Genomic DNA, 18,675 nt, shown 5'->3' on the forward strand with positions numbered 1-18,675 from the left:
GCAGCGGTTCAAGGGGAAAGCCCACCGCCATCGCCTCAGTGTAGCTCTGAATGGCCAATAATTGTGGCCTTGCCAGCCTCATTCACATCCTGAGCACAAACTTCAAGAAGAGTTGTAATCAGTATTTGTTAAGTATAATGCACGCTTCCTTCAAGCTTCACACTTATTTCCTGCCACACTTCAAAATATCCTCTCATTCACCATAAGCAGCATCATAGGAGATCTACGTGTTTGTGTGTGTGTATAAAAAATAAAGTAGAATGAATTAGAAGTTCTAGAAGTAGAGGCAATTCTGTAATTGTCATTTTAACTTGATTCCCCTTGATTGTTGTTTTTTTTTGTAAACTCATTGGTGGTTTCCAAAGTTGGTTTGGGCTGAGTTATGAGTACACTGAAAAGCCCAGACCAATCACATGCAGAGACACTTTTGGAAACAGAATAGCCCTGAATTCAGCAGAGACCTAGTTTGAAAATTGTAGTAGAACCACTTAAGTTGATGCCCAAATCTGAAATAAACCAGAACACAGTGGGATGGTTTGATTTCAGTTTTGTCAGGGACCTGGCTGCATTATATATATATATATATATATATATATATATATATATATATATGTGTGTGTGTGTATATATATATATATATGCCTGTTTGGATTCCAGATTTTACACCCTGAATTGCTTCATGCAACCAAAATGAAGTGAGAATCATTTCAAATTTTGAGTGCCAGAAAGCATTGTTAACAAGGTATTGGTGATCTATTTCTTACTGTTAATATAAATATATAGAAAAAATATATTTAAAACTGTAGTATCTATGTCATTCAGTTAAATTCTGACATTGCCACTTATCAAATCATGATTTGATTGAGAGACTAGAGTTGCCAACCTTCCTGGATTGTTCGGGACTCCCGGAATTGAGTGTGGCTCTCCTGGGTACTGCTGCTAGCAGTCCAGGACAAAAGCAGATCTGTGTACCTTAAACAGACTCGAGAGGGGAGAAAACTCTGGAAATATTGCCGCAAGGGCAGTAAAATCCAGCCGATAATGGAGAGGGTGAGAAAAGCCTTGCACGGGGTTGCGGGGGTGGGTGGGGCGGGGCGGTGGTGTGGTGGTATGAATTCAAAGCTGAAAAATTAACTTTTGGCCTTGTAGTAGTCCAGTGCACCTCTCAATTTAAATCACCTGTGCAGAGCTAAGATTTGGGTGTTGCCGAAGTTTGTCATTGGCAGCAGGTCACCAGTGTAGATCAAATCTTGAAGAATTTCCCGTTTCCGTCAGCGATTACTTAATTTTATCAGGCTGAGTTCACCAAGCCAAGTTAGATGGAGGTGTGAGGGTCCATCTGCCATTTCAGACTTTGTTATTCTATATAAAATGTTATACTATTTTCTTTAATGCACGTACTGCTTATTGCAAGAAGAAAAGTGTGAATTATTGATACTGCAGAAACTAAATCCCAGTGCTGCGCTGCAAAATAAACACCAGTACTGCAGTGATGTACCAAGGTATTAAGCGATGAAGACCTTTGCACAAAATGTACTGGTGAACTAAGAATAGGGAATTTATTTGAACAAAGAATCTGTTAGATTGAGTTTATTCTGGCTGCTTGAACTCCATTATAGTACACAGAAGATTTTGGTCTTGCTGTTTAATCGTATTCATAGAATCGTACAGCACAGAAGGAGGCCATTCGGCCAATTGTGTCTGTGCTGGCTCTTTGAAAGAGCTATTCAATTACTCCCACACCCCCTGCTCTTACCCCATAGCCCTGCAAATTTTTCCTTTTCAAGTATTTATCTAATTCACTTTTGACAGTTACTATTGAATCTGCTTCCACCATCCTTTCAGGCAGTGCACTCCATATCATAACAACTCACTGCGTAAAAACATTTGCCTTCATCTCCCTCTGGTTCTTCTGCCAATTACCTTAAATCTGTGCTCTCTGGTTATCAACTCTCCTACTAGTGGAAATAGTTTCTTCCTAAGTACTTTCAAAACCCCTCATGATTTTGAACACCTCTATTAAATCTCCCCTTAACCTTCTCTGCTCTAATGAGAACAATCCCAGCCTCTCTTACACGTAACTAAAGTACCTCATCCTTAGTACCATTCTAGTAAATCTCCTTTGCACTCTCTCCAGGGCCTTGACATCCTTCTTAAAATGTGGTGCCCATAATTGGACACTATACTGCACCTGAGGCTTGACCAGTGATTTATAAAGGTTTAGCATGACTTCCTTTCTTTTGTACTCTATTTATGAAGCCGTGCATCCCTTATGCCTTTTTAACAGCCATATCAAATTGTCCTGCGACCTTCAAAGATTTGTGTACATATACCCCCCAGGTCTCTCAGTTCCTGCACCCCCTTTAAAATTGTACCATTTAGTTTATATTGTCTCTCCTCGTTCTTCCAAAATTTATCACTTCACACATCTCTGCATTAAATTTCATCTGCCATGTGTCTGCCCATTTCACTAGTCTATCTATGTCCTCCCGAGGTCATGTACTATCCTCCTCACTATTTACTATATATCTGAGTTTTGTGTCATCTGCAAACTTTGAAATTATGCCCTGTATACCCAAGTCCAGGTCATTAATATGTATCAAAAAGAGCCGTGGTCCTAATACCGACCCCTGAGGAACACCACTGTATACTTCCCTCCAGTCTGAAAAACAACCGTTCACCACTACTGTCTGCTTTCTGTCCTTTAGCCAATTTCGTATCCATGCTGCCACTGCCCCTCTCATCCCATTTGCTTCAATTTTGCTAACAAGTCTATTATGTGGTACTTTATCAAACACCTTTTGAAAATCCATATACACAACATCAACCGCACTACCTTCATCAATCCTCTCCATTACTTCATTAAAGAACTCAATCAAGTTTGTCAGACACGATTTGCCTTTAACAAATCCATGCTTGTCTGTCTTTTGTTAACCATGTTTTTCCAAGTGATAATTTTATCCCAGATTATTGTCTCAAAGTTTCCCCACCACTGCCGTTAGGCTAACTGGCCTGTAGTTACCGTTATCATTCTCCTTTTTTGAACATTGTGGAATAATCAGATGAAATGTTTTTATCTTGGAGAATGGCTTTAGGCTAAGGGAGCAGTACAAATTTCTATGGCCAAGGATTTGTTCAGAGTAAATTTTAAAAACGTGATGTTGTAAGGTATCTTGGTATAAATGAACCGTATTTAACTAGCTTTGGTTTCTTTGACTTTCTAGCATGCTGCCTGGGCAGCAGTGGAATAAGTACCCCACTATTGCTGATGACGTGCTATGCTCTTGGAATGTCTTGTGAGAGCTTTCCACATCAACTATAATTAGCTTCAGATTAAAGTTTGAAAATCAGCATTCAACTAAAATGAATGTACTACTTTCACACAGCAAATCAGTACCTTTTTGGAATACCACTGCACATCAGGTACATTGTGCGTTGTGTTAGCCATCACCAGCATATGCATGGCTAATTGTTTTCAGGGAGGGGATAACAGACCATAATTGAAAAGCTATTCATTTAAAAAAAATGTGAGACAGTTACAGAGGCTGTGATATAACTTCAGATGAATTTAAACTGTTTAACGTGTGTTATTGTGGTTTATGCTGTCATCTGAACTCCCCGATTAGATTACAGTTGCAGCTTTGTAACTTACTAGTTGTCCATTATTCTTGTAACACAAAAGATAGTGAGTCACGTTAAGTAAGTTTCAGGTAAGCAGGGGAATTTGCGATTTAAAAACCAGGAATGATGCAGAAACAGAAGTGCTGCTTCTAATACCAGAAGTCTGTCTCAAAAATGAGATCTGCTGAAAATCCAAGAGCAGCAGGAGACTTACTATCCTGCAGTATTTGAGAGTTAGCCAAATAGTCCATTATAATGAAGTCGCTGAGGTGCACAGTATGATGAGAGTCCCACTGATTAACTGTACAAATACAGTAAAGAATGCTTGAAAAAAATTGCCTCATGTTCCTTTGCAAAGTGCTCATTGAGCTTTTTTTAAATTTTAGTTCATGACACATTTAAGTAGTATTGTATCAGTCTTGTACACATAAGGGTTTCCTTTTAATCATTTAGAAAAGATTAACCTTGACATTAGCACTGCCAAAAAAAAATTCTTTAATCTGTAAAATGAGCCGCTGTTGGAATTGCTTACCAATTCCATTAAAGGGTTTTATTCATACTGGGCAAATGGCTGGAGAGTCTAACTACAGTTATAATGAATGTTCCAGTGTGTTTCATACCGGAATAAGGAACTTACAGCTGATTCGTTAGTTTAGGATCTTCCCCATGCTCCAGCATTAAACAAGTTGGGCTGTTCATTATAACCATTGGCAGACAGGATGAGAGAAAATGTGAGTTCACTCTGCCAGTTTAATTGCCTGAGTATTTATTACTTTATATCTCTTTTCTTTGTCTTAGGTGGGTGTGTTTTTGGTCATGCATTGCTGCCCACTTTCTCCCCCAATCAAATGAGGTCCCCCCAAACCCCTGGGCTGTGCTGATGTACCTCTAAGCAGCTGGTTCTCGTGATAATTTGTAAAGGCCTGTGGGCTGGTTGCCTGGTTAGTGTCTAAGTGAGATAATGGCGATTGCTGAAAAGAATTGTAAAGAGGTGTTTGGAGGGAAGGAATTGTAACAAGTAAATTTCATCAAAACATGTATTAAAATACACCATTTATGGTAGGCTTGGGGTGTTATCCTACTAACTGAGAAAGGATGCATTGAGGTACTACAGAAGTTGCTGACATCCTGTACTTGTAAATGCCTTGCCAGAGATTTATGGATTGGGAGGTAACTAAAACCATTGTTAAAATAACAGATGTTTCAGAAATAACAGGAGTCAAGTAATGGACAATATCATCTGAGGTCCAACTGAGGCTGGATGGATGTTACAGCTGTTACTCTGTATAGTAAGGAAATGCTTTGTGTTATTTTTAGGCTCCATTTTCATTGTGTGTGTGTGTGTGTGTGTGTGTGTGTGTGTGTGTTTTGTATTAAAAGTTACTCAGACACCGTGGGTCAAGTAAAATTTTACCATGGTTGGTATGCAGTAATTCTGATTATTCATTATTTAAACTTTATATTTTAACTCTGATTCCAAATATAAATTGTTAGTGATTTTAGCACTAAATTCAGAAGTATATATACTTAAAAAAAAACCTCTACTTTAAAAAACACAAAATTCTATCCCAGTCCGTCAAATGTTGCTGTACTGGGGTGGAATTCTGTGGATTCTATTGCTACATATCACTTTTTCTGAATCACTCGTACCTATTCCCCCTGCCCTGAATCCCTATGAGGTTTTGAGAGTAAAATAGACTAGCCTTCTGATTTTTCCTTCCGATAAGGAAGCACCAAGTCTTTGCTCGGTGAATACTGTTGTAAGATTATTTAAAACAACTAAAATGAATGCAAAACTTTTAAGAGGTTTTGATAGAGTAAATAAAGAGAAACTGTTTCCACTGGTGTGTGGGTCAATAATCAGAGGACACAGATTTAAGATAATTGACAAAAGAACAAGAGGGGAGATGGGGATAAATGTTATTATGCAGCAAGTTGTTGTGATCTGGAATGCACTGCCTGAAAGGATGGTGGAAGCAGATTCGATAGTAACTTTCAAATGTAATTGGATATAAATTTAAAGGAAAAATTTGCAAAGCTATGGGGAAAGTGGGACTAACTGGATAGCTCTTTCGAGGAGGCGACAAAGGCACGATAGGCCGAATGGCGTCCTCCCGTGCTGTAAGATTCTATGAATTAATTGAATTGTGCTGTGCGTGTTAAGAATTCACTGTTTACGTGGTGTAGATTGGTACTGTTGCTGTACATTGGTGCCCGAACGCTGATAGAGTGCAATTTACCACACCCAAGCCCCAAGGATATTAGTGGAAGAAGTTACCTTGATCCTTTACAAATTATGATCTGTGATATGTAGAAAGTAATGCATTTTAGCAATTAAATCTGTCTTTTTTTTCAAGTCTCTCCCTCCTTTTAATTAAATTGCACCATTTTAAAATCCTTAGTGCATATCTAGTGCACTCCTCAAACACATCCTAATCTGCCCTTCATCAAGGAGAATTGTAAGCTGTGCCTGAAAAGGTCCATAGGACATGTGCTATTGTTCATTGTTGGATCTTAGCTTACAAGTCAAGATCTTTTTGTTAGACCACTGCTTAATGTCAAGTTATGATTCTTACCAACAGTACCATCTTACATTAACTCCACTGCTCTTTTTCAAATAGTACCACGGGATCTTTAATGTCCACTGAGCAGGACATATGAGGATGGTGATAACATTAACTCATTGCCCAAGTGGTCATTGATTTTCTGTATGCCTTGATGATGAGTTTTGGCAGGCTTTATGAGCAGGAGAGTTATCATAGCCGAGCATATCCTCAAATGCCGTCCACACACACTTTACAGCAGGGTTTACTGGACAGTATTGAGGAGGAACAACCTTGGCTGCTGTCTGGTCTGAAATCTGCAAATTGATCTGAGAGTCTCGAGTGCTAATTTCAAATATGCCCCACGCAGCTGAAAGACTACAGGATAGGACCCATCTTCAAATTCCAGGATTTGGAATACTCTACTGTTATGCAGTGCTCCATTTGGTCCAGTGGACTTCTGAAAACTGGCTAATAAGAGCAAGTGACCTTAATTTTACTAGGAGTGGAATTTGAACGCACACAGACCATTGGATCTTGAGTACAGTGCTTCAACTGCTTGGCCATCCTTTTGGTCCTGAAAACTGCCCAGTGAATTTTTGTCGCTGAAATTCGCAAATCATCTCGGTATCATGAATGTAACTTGGCCAAGAGAAGGTAGAAGTGACCTCAAAGGTCTCAGGGCTGTATTTGAAGCTTGCAAACTTCTGGATTGGGTACACTAGGCAATTGGGCTGCTCATATGGTTAAAGCTGCTGACCTGAATTGCTTTCATAAATGGTGATGGTTGACAGTCCCCACAGCATTGTATAGGTTTCAGATTTCTGAATTATAGCCGTAATAATAAAATATATTTTAGGTCACTCAAAGGACCTTCCTTCTCCTTCTAAATGCTGAGTACAGTGAAGCCCTTTTAAGTGAATAAGCCATTAGCCAGAAAAATGATTCACTTATCCCAGCTAATGTAAGTGTAATATGATGAAACACAGTAAACCTAGTAAATATGTAATAAAATAATGTACAACACTGGCAGCTCCGCAACAATGTTGCGGACAGAACAAAAGGGGTTTATACCTATGTGTTATGTATTCAGTGGGCTTTATTAGCTTATGAGTCGCAAGTAGTCAGCATTAATAAACCTGCTGCAGTTACGGAATCACATAATAGTTATTTTCAAAAGGTTTTATTCATCTGAATCATCATTGATGGTTCAGATGCAGCTGATAAAAATTTTAATTCACTGTAACTGCTTTTGCATTAGCGTTAGAGGTGTCAGTTTGGCTTGGTTGGTAGCATTCTCACCTCTGAGTCTGAAGGTTGTGGATTGAATGTCCACTTCAGGATCTGAGCACATCCTCTAGGCTGACACTTCTGTGTAATGCTGAGGGAATGCTGCATTGTCAGAAGTGCCCTTTTTTTTTGCTGAAATGTTAAACCAGGGCCTAATCTACCTGTTTAATCCCATGATGCTTCCAAGAAGAGCAGGGATTCCCTCCAGTGTCCTGGCCAACATTCTTCCTTCAACTAACAGCACCAGAACTAAATGAACTGGCCATTCATCTCATTTATTGTTTGTAGGAATTTGCTGGGCACCAACTGGCTGCTGTGTTTAACTACATTACAACAGTAACTGCAGTTCAAAAAGCAATTCATTGGGTGTAAAGTGTTTGGAAAGACCTGAGGGCAAGATAATTTGCAATATTAATACAAGTTCGTTCATCCGTTCTTAGAGGGGTGCCTGCTCTGCCAATTCTTCACACGTGGGTATCACACACCCAGCAACAATCCCAGTGTAAACTTGCTGGATTTGCTAAGGCTGATGCAGCCTTTGAACTGCTGTTTGAGGGTCACAGCTCTATTAGACACTGAAATATGAATAGCTGAGTTAATTTAGTTAGAAGAGCAACTTGCAGATTAACATCCATAAATGAATCTCAAAGCTGTACAGTTCAATGAGAGTATCCGTGTTACACTTAGCAAAATATCTCTCCACAGAAAGCCAAAGAGGTGATGGCATTCTGGCAAAAACCCCAAATACCCTGTACATAACAATAGCAGGATGTCTACATTCCTAGGCCCAACTGCTTGGCAAAGCTAAGTTACATCTGAAACTTTCATTAGATCTTACTTTCAAAAAATTTTTTTTCGAAAGTGGTTAACATTTTTCCATCCACTTTGATGGTGTAAATTGGCTGCTTTTTACTACTGTGATGTTTCAGAATGTAAATGGGGGGTTTATGGCAACAGTAAAATCCCTTTGAAGAGTTGTAATGTTGCAGTGTCAAGAAAAAAAATTACATTTTTCCAATTAATTTGTTTTTATATTTAATATAAATATGAATTCTGACTTATTTTTGCAGACATCTGCAGGAACACAGCGAATCAGCCCCTGCTCCACTTTGACTAGCAGTACTGCATCCCCACCTGCTAATAGTCCCTGCTCTACCCTTCCACCGGTCAGTTCATCTGCAACTGTTAAGGACTGTTCTTATGGAACCGTCACCAGCCCAACCTCCACACTGGAGAGCAGGGACAGTGGCATCATTGGTGAGTCCTTTTAAAATGTTCTTTGTATTTATCCTTCAACACTAGAGATTTTTAAGTCCTGTGTGGTTTACTTCCTTGTTCGCAAGTTTCTGAGCACTGTGTACGTGAGTTGTATTTATAATAATAGTGGATAAATTGAGTTAGCTGTGACTTTTCAATCATTATTTTGTTGTTTTATTGTAAAATCACAATTTGGCTTGATTAGTCTCTCACTAATTTTGTTTTAACTGTACTAGTTAACTGAATCGTGACAAACAGCATTTGCTGCTATTTTCTCAGTGGTAAGTTAGCACCACCCTAGCTTTAACGTGGACTCAGTGGAATGTAGACTTTGCCAAGTAAAGTGAAGTATTTGACTGTGATATCTTCCATGTATTCAAGTGACCCTCACAGGACTGTCATTTCCACAGTTAAATCATGATGCAACACTCAAAACCATCTAAAGTGTTTGATTTAATTGTTTTGATTGTAATTGGGACTCTAGTACCACTGTGATCACTTTTCAAAGTTGGCAAATGTGAGCTTTTCTGAGACGCCACAACAATTCAAGTCCAAGTAATGTTGATAAAACAGTTTCTGTTATGCAATGGTATATGAGTAACAGGCCACCAAATGCTGTTTAGTGCAAATAAGAACACTTCATTGTTTATATGAGAGCTTTCATATGTATGGATAATGTTTATTGCCATTTAATATTTAGATCAGACCCGGAAAATATTAGAGGTCTGGGACACAATGGTAATCGATCAGACCCATGTAAATATGAGAGGTCTGGGTCACAATGGTAAGAGACATGTATAATGTGTTTGAGGTGGCATCAATGCTGTAGCACTTTCTAGTGCAGCGTTTGTACATCCTTCTTCATTTATGAATTTTCCAAATATTATGGTGTATAGCCAAGCTTGATTGATTGTGGGGAAATCAAGTGTTATGACTTTGTGCTGCATGTGGTTTTCTACTCCCTTGTCCTAAAAAGCTTCTGGACCTGTGCGATTGCGCCAGTTCACTTTTTTCCCAACTGAAAAGGCTGCATTGTGTATTAAAATGAGTCAAGACTGTTAGCTGCGTTGTGTTCCCGGTAACAAGTAGTGCTCTCCCAAGTCACACTGCAACAACTATCAACCGTTCACATGTTCGTTAGTTGGCTGTATAGAGAGCCATTAAATCAGGCAAAACAAATGAGCACAAACAAGGTGACTGAGGCACACAATTGCAATTAACAAAGAGCACAGGGAGTGTTCCCATTCCCCCGATCCCAAGGTGGGCCGTTGTTATTTGATACATTGTGTGGGTCAGTACTAGCAGATGTATTGCCTGCATCAAAACAAATCAAGTGCTTCCACAGTTGTGAACAACATGTGAACTCAGCTTCTATTTAAGGTTTTAAGTACGGTGCAAAATGTAATAGTCCATTCACAACTGATGTATAGAATGTTGTCAAAACATAACACCACTGTCTGCCACATTTGGGTCTACTTCACGAACCATAATCCATATAGAATGACAATTCTGTATGGCCCATGTGATTCAGGACAAGATTGACTATAGGAAAAGTCTTAAGAAATACAACAACTTCCATTTAGGAGTCACTGAAGTACGTAACCACTCATAGTCAGAGGCTGCTGAAAACTTATTGACATCAGTTGGTGCTGAGAAGCTATTGCCATCCATTGACGTTGGAGACGTGGAGCCAGGGACTCATTGGCATGGATCATAGAATAGAATCATAGAAGGTTACAGCACGGAAGGAGGCCATTTGACCCATCGAGTCCGCGCCGGCTCTATGCATGAGCAATCCAGCTAGTCCCACTGCCCCCCCACCCCCATCCTCGTAGCCCTGCACATTTTTAATTTCAAGAACTTATCCAGTTCCCTTTTGAAGGCCATGATTGAATCTGCCTCCACCACTCCCTCGGGCAGTGCATTCCAGATCCTAACCACTCGCTGTGTAAAAAACGTTTTTTCTCATATCATTTTTAGTTCTTTTGCCAATCACCTTAAATCTGTGTCCTCTGGTTCTTGACCATTCTGCCAATGGGAACAGTTTCTCTCTATCCACTCTGTCTAGACCCTTCATGATCGATTTAACAGTAGAGTTTCCCTTGGACAGGAACTCTCTTAACAGAGAGATCCTGCTGTCACACAGGAATGCCTTCCTGGTACTGGGTGGTACCTGGGGCTTTTCAGGCGACACATCCACAGGATTTGAACACCTGTATCAAATCTCCTCTCAACCTTCTCTGTTCCAAGGAGAACAATCTCAGCCTCTCCAGTCTATCCATGTAATTTAAGTCCCTTATCCCAGGAATCATTCTAGTAAATCTCCTCTGCACCTTCTCTAAGGCCTTCACATCCTTGCTAAAGTGCAGTGCTCAGAACTGGTCACAATACTCCAGTTGTGGCCGAACCAGTGTTTTATAAAGGTTCATCATGACTTGATTGCTTGATTGATGCTTGCAGGGAGATTAACACCAAAAATCATGTAAGCCAAAGGCAAAACACATCCAGTCCCTCCAAGGGGGGAACGATTGATTTAACAGTACAGAGTTTCCCTTGGACAGGAACTCTCTTAACAGAGAGATCCTGCTGTCAGACAGGAATGCCTCCTGGTACTGGGTGGTACCTGGGCTTTTCAGGCGACACATCCACAGGATTAGTACAAATACAGGGTAAAACCAAACATAAATATTCCTCTGAACAGGATTGAAGGGGCCAATCAAAACCTCCTGGGGAGGGGTAAATCAGACCTCCCTGGACAGGAGTCTGCTTGAGAACATTTTTATCAGTTTACATGACTCCCTGGCAAGGAGGAGAAGGAAGAGCATGATGAGCTCCCCAAGGGCTAATTTGCTGGATCAGAGTTCCAGATTTACAAGAGTCACTCAAGGCCACAACAATTTCACTTCAGGAGCTCCGATCCCATCTGGGCTGATGTACAAAAATAATCAGTATCTGTTCCCAAAATAGACCGAGTACAATGCCCTATCACCTAGCCCTGGGCAAGCTTTGATCACTGGAGGGATACACCATTGCAGGCAGATGTTAAAATAGTCCACGGTCCCTTTTGCAGTCTATCTCTGTCCTTCACTGACGACCAAATAGGCTACCAGGCTATTGCAGCAACTTTGCACCTGAGGCTCACGGGTGAAATCGTGGCTTTTGGTATTTTTATTCTTAGAATGGCATTAATCACATCTAATGTCATTCCCCAAACAAAGCTACAGTAGCAGCTACTACAACTGTATATTGATGGGAGGGATATTTTATCAGTTAAGTCGAGGAATTGCTGGAAGTTTTAAGAAACAGCATCAGAACTTGCAGACAATTTTGGGAATCTGTATAAATAATTCATAATTTATTTCAAGGTTCAACAGTAGGCCTTGGGCCCTGCCCCTTCCTTACTTCCTTCTGGACTATATTTCCCACTTGCCTGTGGCCCTTTCTGAAGGACTTTCAATGTCAGGCTGATGGCCAAGAGGAGAGCTGTGACTTTGTATCCAGAGAAAGCTGCAAAAATGATCAAATCTATCAGATGGTTGGAACCTCGAGTATGCCTCGAGGTCCTTGGGCAGGATAGAGTTAAAGATACACAGAAAAGGAGACAGTGACATACAGAGAGAAAGGGAAAGGAAGTTTGTGCAATGATAGAATTGAAGACATACAGAAATAAAGTAAAAAAGGGAGAGAATGCAGATAGAAAGAGAAATTGAGGCATTTAGAGAGATTGGGAGACCGAGAAGAGAGGTGAAAAAGGGAAGGAAAGATTCGGCGAAAGGAGAGAGCGAGAGAGAGAAAAAGAAAGATATAGAGTGCTTACAGAGAGAGAGAATAAAGATGCAAGATGAACAGAAAGATGGATAGTAACATAGGAATAGGAGTAGGCCATTTAGCCCCTCGAACCTATTCTACCATTTAATGAGATCATGGCTGATCTGTGACCTAACTCCATATATCCACCTTAGCCCCATATCCCTAATATCTTTCCTAAACAAAAATCTATCAATTTCAGATTTAAAATTAACAATTGAGCTAGCATAAACTGCCGTTTGCAGAAGAGAGTTCCAAACTTCTACCACCCTTTGCATGTAGAAGTGTTTCCTAACTTCACTCCTGAAAGTCCTGGCTCTAATTTTTAGGCCATGTTCCCTAGTCCTAGATTCCCCAACCATCTACCCTATCAGTTCCCCTTAATAACTTCGAAATTCCAGGGAATACAACCCTAATTTGTGTAATCTCTCCTCATAATTTAACCCTTGGAGTCTAGGTATCATTCTAGTAAATCTGTGCTGTACTCCCTTCAAGGCCAAAATATCCTTCCGAAGGTGCAGTGCCCAGAACTGAACACAGTACTCCAGATGTGGTCTAACCAGGGCTTTGTATAGCTGTAGCATAATTTCTACCCCCTTGTATTCCAGTCCTCCAGCTATAAAGGCCAGCATTCCATTAGCCTTTTTGATTATTTTCTGTACCTGTCTGTGACATTTTAATGATTTATATACATGGACCCCCTAAGTCTCTTTGGACCTCCACTGTTTCGAACTTTTCACTATTTAGGAAGTACTCTGATCTATGCTTTTTAGGTACAAAGTGGATGACCTCACACTTGCCTACATTAAAATCCATTTGCCACAGTCTTGCCCATTTACTTAATCTATTAATATCTCTCTGTAATTTAATGCTTCCATCTACACTGCTTACAATGCTGCCCATCTTTGTGTTATCGGCATACTTTGATATGTGGCTCTCTATCCCGTCATCTAAGTCGTTAATAAATACAGTGAATAGTTGAGGCCCCAGCATAGATCCCTGTGGGAAACCACTAGTCACATCCTGCCAATTTGGGTACCTGCCCATTATCCCCACTCTCTGTCTCCTGCCACTCAGCCAATTTGCTAACCAGGTCAATCATTTGCCCTCAATTCCATGAGCTTCAACTTAAGCTGACAGTCTCTTATGAAGGACTTTATTGAATGCCTTCTGGAAGTCCATATAAACAACATCCATAGACATTCCCATGTCCACTACTTTAGTCACCTCTTCAAAAAATTCAATCAGGTTCATCAGGCATGACTTAGCCTTTACAAATCCATGCTGGCTCTTTCTGATCAGCTGAAAATTTTCAAGGTGTTCAGTTACTCTATCCTTAATTATAGACCCTAGTAATTTCCCGACAACAGATGTTAGGCTAACTGGTCTATAATTCCCTGGTTTCCCTCTCTGACTTTTCTTAAATAATGGAGGAACATGTGCAATTTTCCAATCTAACGGAACGGTTCCTCAATTGAGAGAATTTTGGAAGATTATATTTTGGGCTTCTGCAATGTTCTCACCTAATTCCTTTAAAATTCTGGGATGGAAACCATCTAATCTTGGGCATTTGTCACTCTTTAGTGCCATTATTTTCTTCATTACTTTTAATTTGCTTACGTTAATTATGGTGAGTCCCTGTCCCTGATTCAAAATTAGTTTCCTTGGGGTGTCTGGCATGCTATCCTCTTCCTCTACTGTAAATATTGATACAAAGTAATTATTTAACACGTCCGCTGTTTGCTTATTTTCATTTACAGTATCACCATGATCAGTTTCGAAAGGGCCCACGCTACTCTTGACCACCCTCTTTTTTCCTAATATAATTTTTAAAACTTTTTGTGTTGATTTTGATATCCCTTGCAAGTTTCTTTTCATACTCCAATTTTTGGCTCTTACTATCTGTTTTGTCACCCTTTGCTGTTCTTTGTATCTCTCCCAGTCGCCAGGATCTGTGCTATTTTTTGCATTTTTGTATGCCTTTTCTTTTAGTTTTATGTTGTCTCTTATCTCTTTCGTCGTCCATGGCTTTTTTTTGGCAAGCAGAGCTCTTGCTCCTTAAGGGTATAAACTGGTTCTGTATCAAGTTAAATTCTTTTTTGAAATCCTCCCACTAATCTTCTGTAATTTTACCCATTAGCGAGTAGGAGAAATAAACAATTAGTGAGAGATAAGCAAAGGGCAGGAAGAAAGAAGCAAACTTTATTTTCTTTTTTGTCCCTGAGCAAAGACAGTGGTGTTGAAAGGCAGGACCTCTTCTAAGAAAACTTCTCAGTCAGCTAATGAGCCACCATGAAGTTTGGTCCAGCAACAATTCTCTTATGACTTTATACCTCAGAATGACCTGCCATTCGAGGGTGCGATCTGCTTAAGAAACCCTTGCATGACTCCCCCCACAGTTCCAGGCTTCTCAGCCTTGACCCAGCTAGTGGGATGGCTGCAGAAATTCTTAGTGAAACGAAGAAGAGTCACTGCAGATACATACGCCTTGGAGGCTATTAGAAAGGGTTATCCTCTTCACTATGTGACCAAATCTCTGCGATTTTGAGGGTAATTCAGTTGAATAATTGAGATCAACAAATTGCTAACTTTAGGTGCAATCACCCGAAGTAGCAGAGATGTCTTCTATTCCAGGTATTTGGTAGTTCACAAAAAAGATATTGCAGGTACTGCACAATCCTAATCCTCAGGATTCCAAATCACATCTTTAAGCCGAAAAAGTTGAAGATATTCTAACTGCCTTACATTATTCACGTGATATGCCCAGGGGACTGGTTAGTAACTCTATACCTACAAGGTGCCTACCTCCATTAGTATTATGAAATAAGAACATATGAAATCGGAGCAGGAGTAGGCCAATCGGCTGCTCGAGCCTGCTCCGCCATTCAATAAGATCATGGCTGATCTGATCCTAACCTCAAATCTAAATTCATGTCCAATTTCCTGCCCGCTCCCCGTAACCCCCAATTCCCTTTACTTCTAGGAAACTGTCTATTTCTGTTTTAAATTTATTTAATGATGAAGCTTCCACAGCTTCCTGGGGCAGCAAATTCCACAGACCTACTACCCTCTGAGTGAAGAAGTTTCTCCTCATCTCAGTTTTGAAAGAGCAGACCCTTATTCTAAAATTATACCCCCTAGTTCTAGTTTCACCCATCCTTGGGAACATCCACCCGATCAAGCCCCTTCACAATCTTATATGTTTCAATAAGATGGCCTCTCATTCTTCTGAACTCCAATGAGTAGAGTTCCAATCTACTCAACCTCTCCTCATATGTCCGCCCCCTCATCCCCGGGATTAACCGAGTGAACCTTCTTTGTACTGCGTCGAGAGCAAGTATGTCTTTTCTTAAGTATGGAGACCAAAACTGTATGCAGTATTCAGGTGCGGTCTCACCAATACCTTATATAACTGCAGCAATACCTCCCTGTTTTTATATTCTATCCCCCTAGCAATAAAAGCCAACATTCCGTTGGCCTTCTTGATCACCTGCTGCACCTGCATACTAACTTTTTGATTTTCTTGCACTAGGACCCCCAGATCCCTTTGTACTGCAGTACTTTCCAGTTTCTCGCCATTAAGATAATAACTTGCTCTCTGATTTCTCCTGCCAAAGTGCATAACCTCACATTTTCCAATATTGTATTGCATCTGCCAAATCTCCGCCCACTTACCCAGCCTGTCTATATCCCCTTGTAGGTTTTTAATGTCCTCCTCACTCTCTACTTTCCCTCCCATCTTTGTATCATCTGCAAACTTTGATATGTTACACTCGGTCCCCTCCTCCAAATCGTTAATATAGATTGTAAAGAGTTGGGGACCCAGCACCGACCCCTGCGGAACACCACTGGCTACTGGTTGCCAGTCTGAGAATGAACCATTTATCCTAACTCTTTGCTTCCTGTTAGATAACCAATCCTCCACCCATGCCAGAATATTACCCCCAATCCAGTGATTTTTTATCTTAAGCAATAATCTTTTATGTGGCACCTTGTCGAATGCCTTCTGGAAGTCTAAATACACTACGTTCACTGGTTCCCCTTTATCCACCCTGTACGTTATGTCCTCAAAGAACTCAAGCAAATTTGTCACACATGACTTCCCCTTCATAAAGCTATGCTGACTTTGTCCTATTAAATTATGTTTATCCAAATGTTCCACTACTGTCTCCTTAATAATAGACTCCAAAATTTTACCCACCACGGATGTTAGGCTAACTGGTCTATAATTTCCAGCCTTCTGCCTACTACCCTTTTTAAATAAGGGTGTTACATTGGCAGTTTTCCAATCTGCCGGGACCTTTGCCGAGTCCAGAGAATTTTGGAAAATTATTACCAAAGCATCCACAATCCCAACTGCCACTTCCCTCAAGACCCTAGGATGTAAGCCATCAGGTCCAGGGGATTTATCCGCCTTGAGTCCCATTAATTTACTGAGTACCAATTCCTTAGTGATTGTAATCGTATTTAGCTCCTCCCCCCCCCAGAGCCCCCTGTTTGTCCAGTGTTGGGATATTCTTAGTGTCCTCTACCGTAAAGACTGAAACATAATATTTGTTCAGCATTTTTGCCATCTCCATGTTTCCCACCATTAACTTCCCGGTCTCATCCTCTAAGGGACCTACGTTTGCCTTAGCCACCCTTTTTCTTTTTATATAATTATAGAAACTTTTGCCATATGTTTATATAATTTTTGCTAATTTCTTTTCATAATCTATCTTCCCTTTCTTAATCAATCCTTTCGTTACTTTTTGCTGTCTTTTGAAGACTTCCCAATCTTCTATCCTCCCACTAAGTTTGGCTACCTTATATGTCCTTGTTTTTAGTCGGATACTATCCTTAATTTCTTTACTTAGCCACGGATGGCTGTCATTTCTTTTACACCCATTTTTCCTCAGTGGAATATATATTTTTTGAAAGTTGTAAAATAACTCCTTAAATGAACACTACTGCTCATGTACCGTCTTACCCTTTAATCTATTTTCCCAGTCCACTTTAATCAATTCCGCTCTCATACCATCATAGTCTGTTTCCTTTATTCAAGCTCAGTACGCTTGTTTGAGAACCAACCTTCTCACCCTCTAATTGTAAACAATTTTACAACACCAAGTTATAGTCCAGCAATTTTATTTTAAATTCACAAGCTTTCGGAGGCTACCTCCTTCCTCAGGTGAACGATGTGGAAATGAAGTCCTCGAAATGAAGTCGCATTTATAATTCACAGAACAATGCTGGTGATAACAGACAGTTTTTTCAACTGCCCGTTGCCAAGGCAATCAGTGTGCAGACAGACAGAACACTACAGACGGTTACCCGCAGACCCGACCAAAGAACACACCCACCAGCTCAACAAACTGATCAAGACCTTCGATCCAGACCTTCAAAGCATCCTACGCACTCTCATCCCACGTAATCCCCGCGTGGGAGACTTCTACTGCCTCCCAAAGATACACAAAGCCAACACACCTGGACGTCCTATCGTATCAGGCAACGGAACCCTGTGTGAGAACCTCTCTGGATACATCGAGGGCATCCTGAAACCCATCGTACAGGGAACCCCCAGCTTCTGTCGCGACACTACAGACTTCCTACAAAAACTCAGTACCCACGGACCAGTTGAACCAGGAACACTTCTCACCACGATGGACGTCTCGGCACTCTACACCAGTATCCCCCACGATGACGGCATCGCTGCGACAGCATCAATACTCAACACCAACAACAGCCAATCTCCGGACGCCATCCTACAACTCATCCGCTTCATCCTGGATCACAATGTCTTCACCTTCGATAACCAGTTCTTTACCCAAACACACGGAACAGCCATGGGGACCAAATTCGCACCCCAATACGCCAACATTTTCATGCACAAGTTCGAGCAGGACTTCTTCACTGCACAAGACCTCCAACCAACACTATACACCAGATACATCGACGACATTTTCTTTCTATGGACCCACGGCGAGGAATCACTGAAGAGACTACACGATAACATCAACAAGTTCCATCCCACCATCAAGCTCACCATGGACTACTCCTCAGAATCAGTTTCTTTCTTGGACACACGAATCTCCATCAAAGACGGGCACCTCAGCACCTCACTCTACCGCAAGCCCACGGACAACCTCACGATGCTCCACTTTTCCAGCTTCCACCC

At 40.7% G+C, this 18,675-nt stretch overlaps 1 protein-coding gene across 2 annotated transcripts in view; it reads left to right on the top strand.

The window, feature by feature from the left end:
* The window catches only part of tanc2a (tetratricopeptide repeat, ankyrin repeat and coiled-coil containing 2a), an 826,495-nt gene that overhangs the window by 542,504 nt on the left and 265,316 nt on the right, over positions 1–18,675 (top strand). For both annotated transcript variants that reach the window (XM_067969114.1, XM_067969115.1), the window contains one exon: positions 8,525–8,711. In XM_067969114.1, coding sequence (XP_067825215.1) covers positions 8,525–8,711 — 187 coding nt within the window. The remainder of the gene's footprint in view (positions 1–8,524; positions 8,712–18,675) is intronic.

The sequence above is a fragment of the Heptranchias perlo genome, chromosome 30 (assembly GCF_035084215.1).
Source record: "Heptranchias perlo isolate sHepPer1 chromosome 30, sHepPer1.hap1, whole genome shotgun sequence".
NCBI lineage: Eukaryota > Metazoa > Chordata > Chondrichthyes > Hexanchiformes > Hexanchidae > Heptranchias > Heptranchias perlo.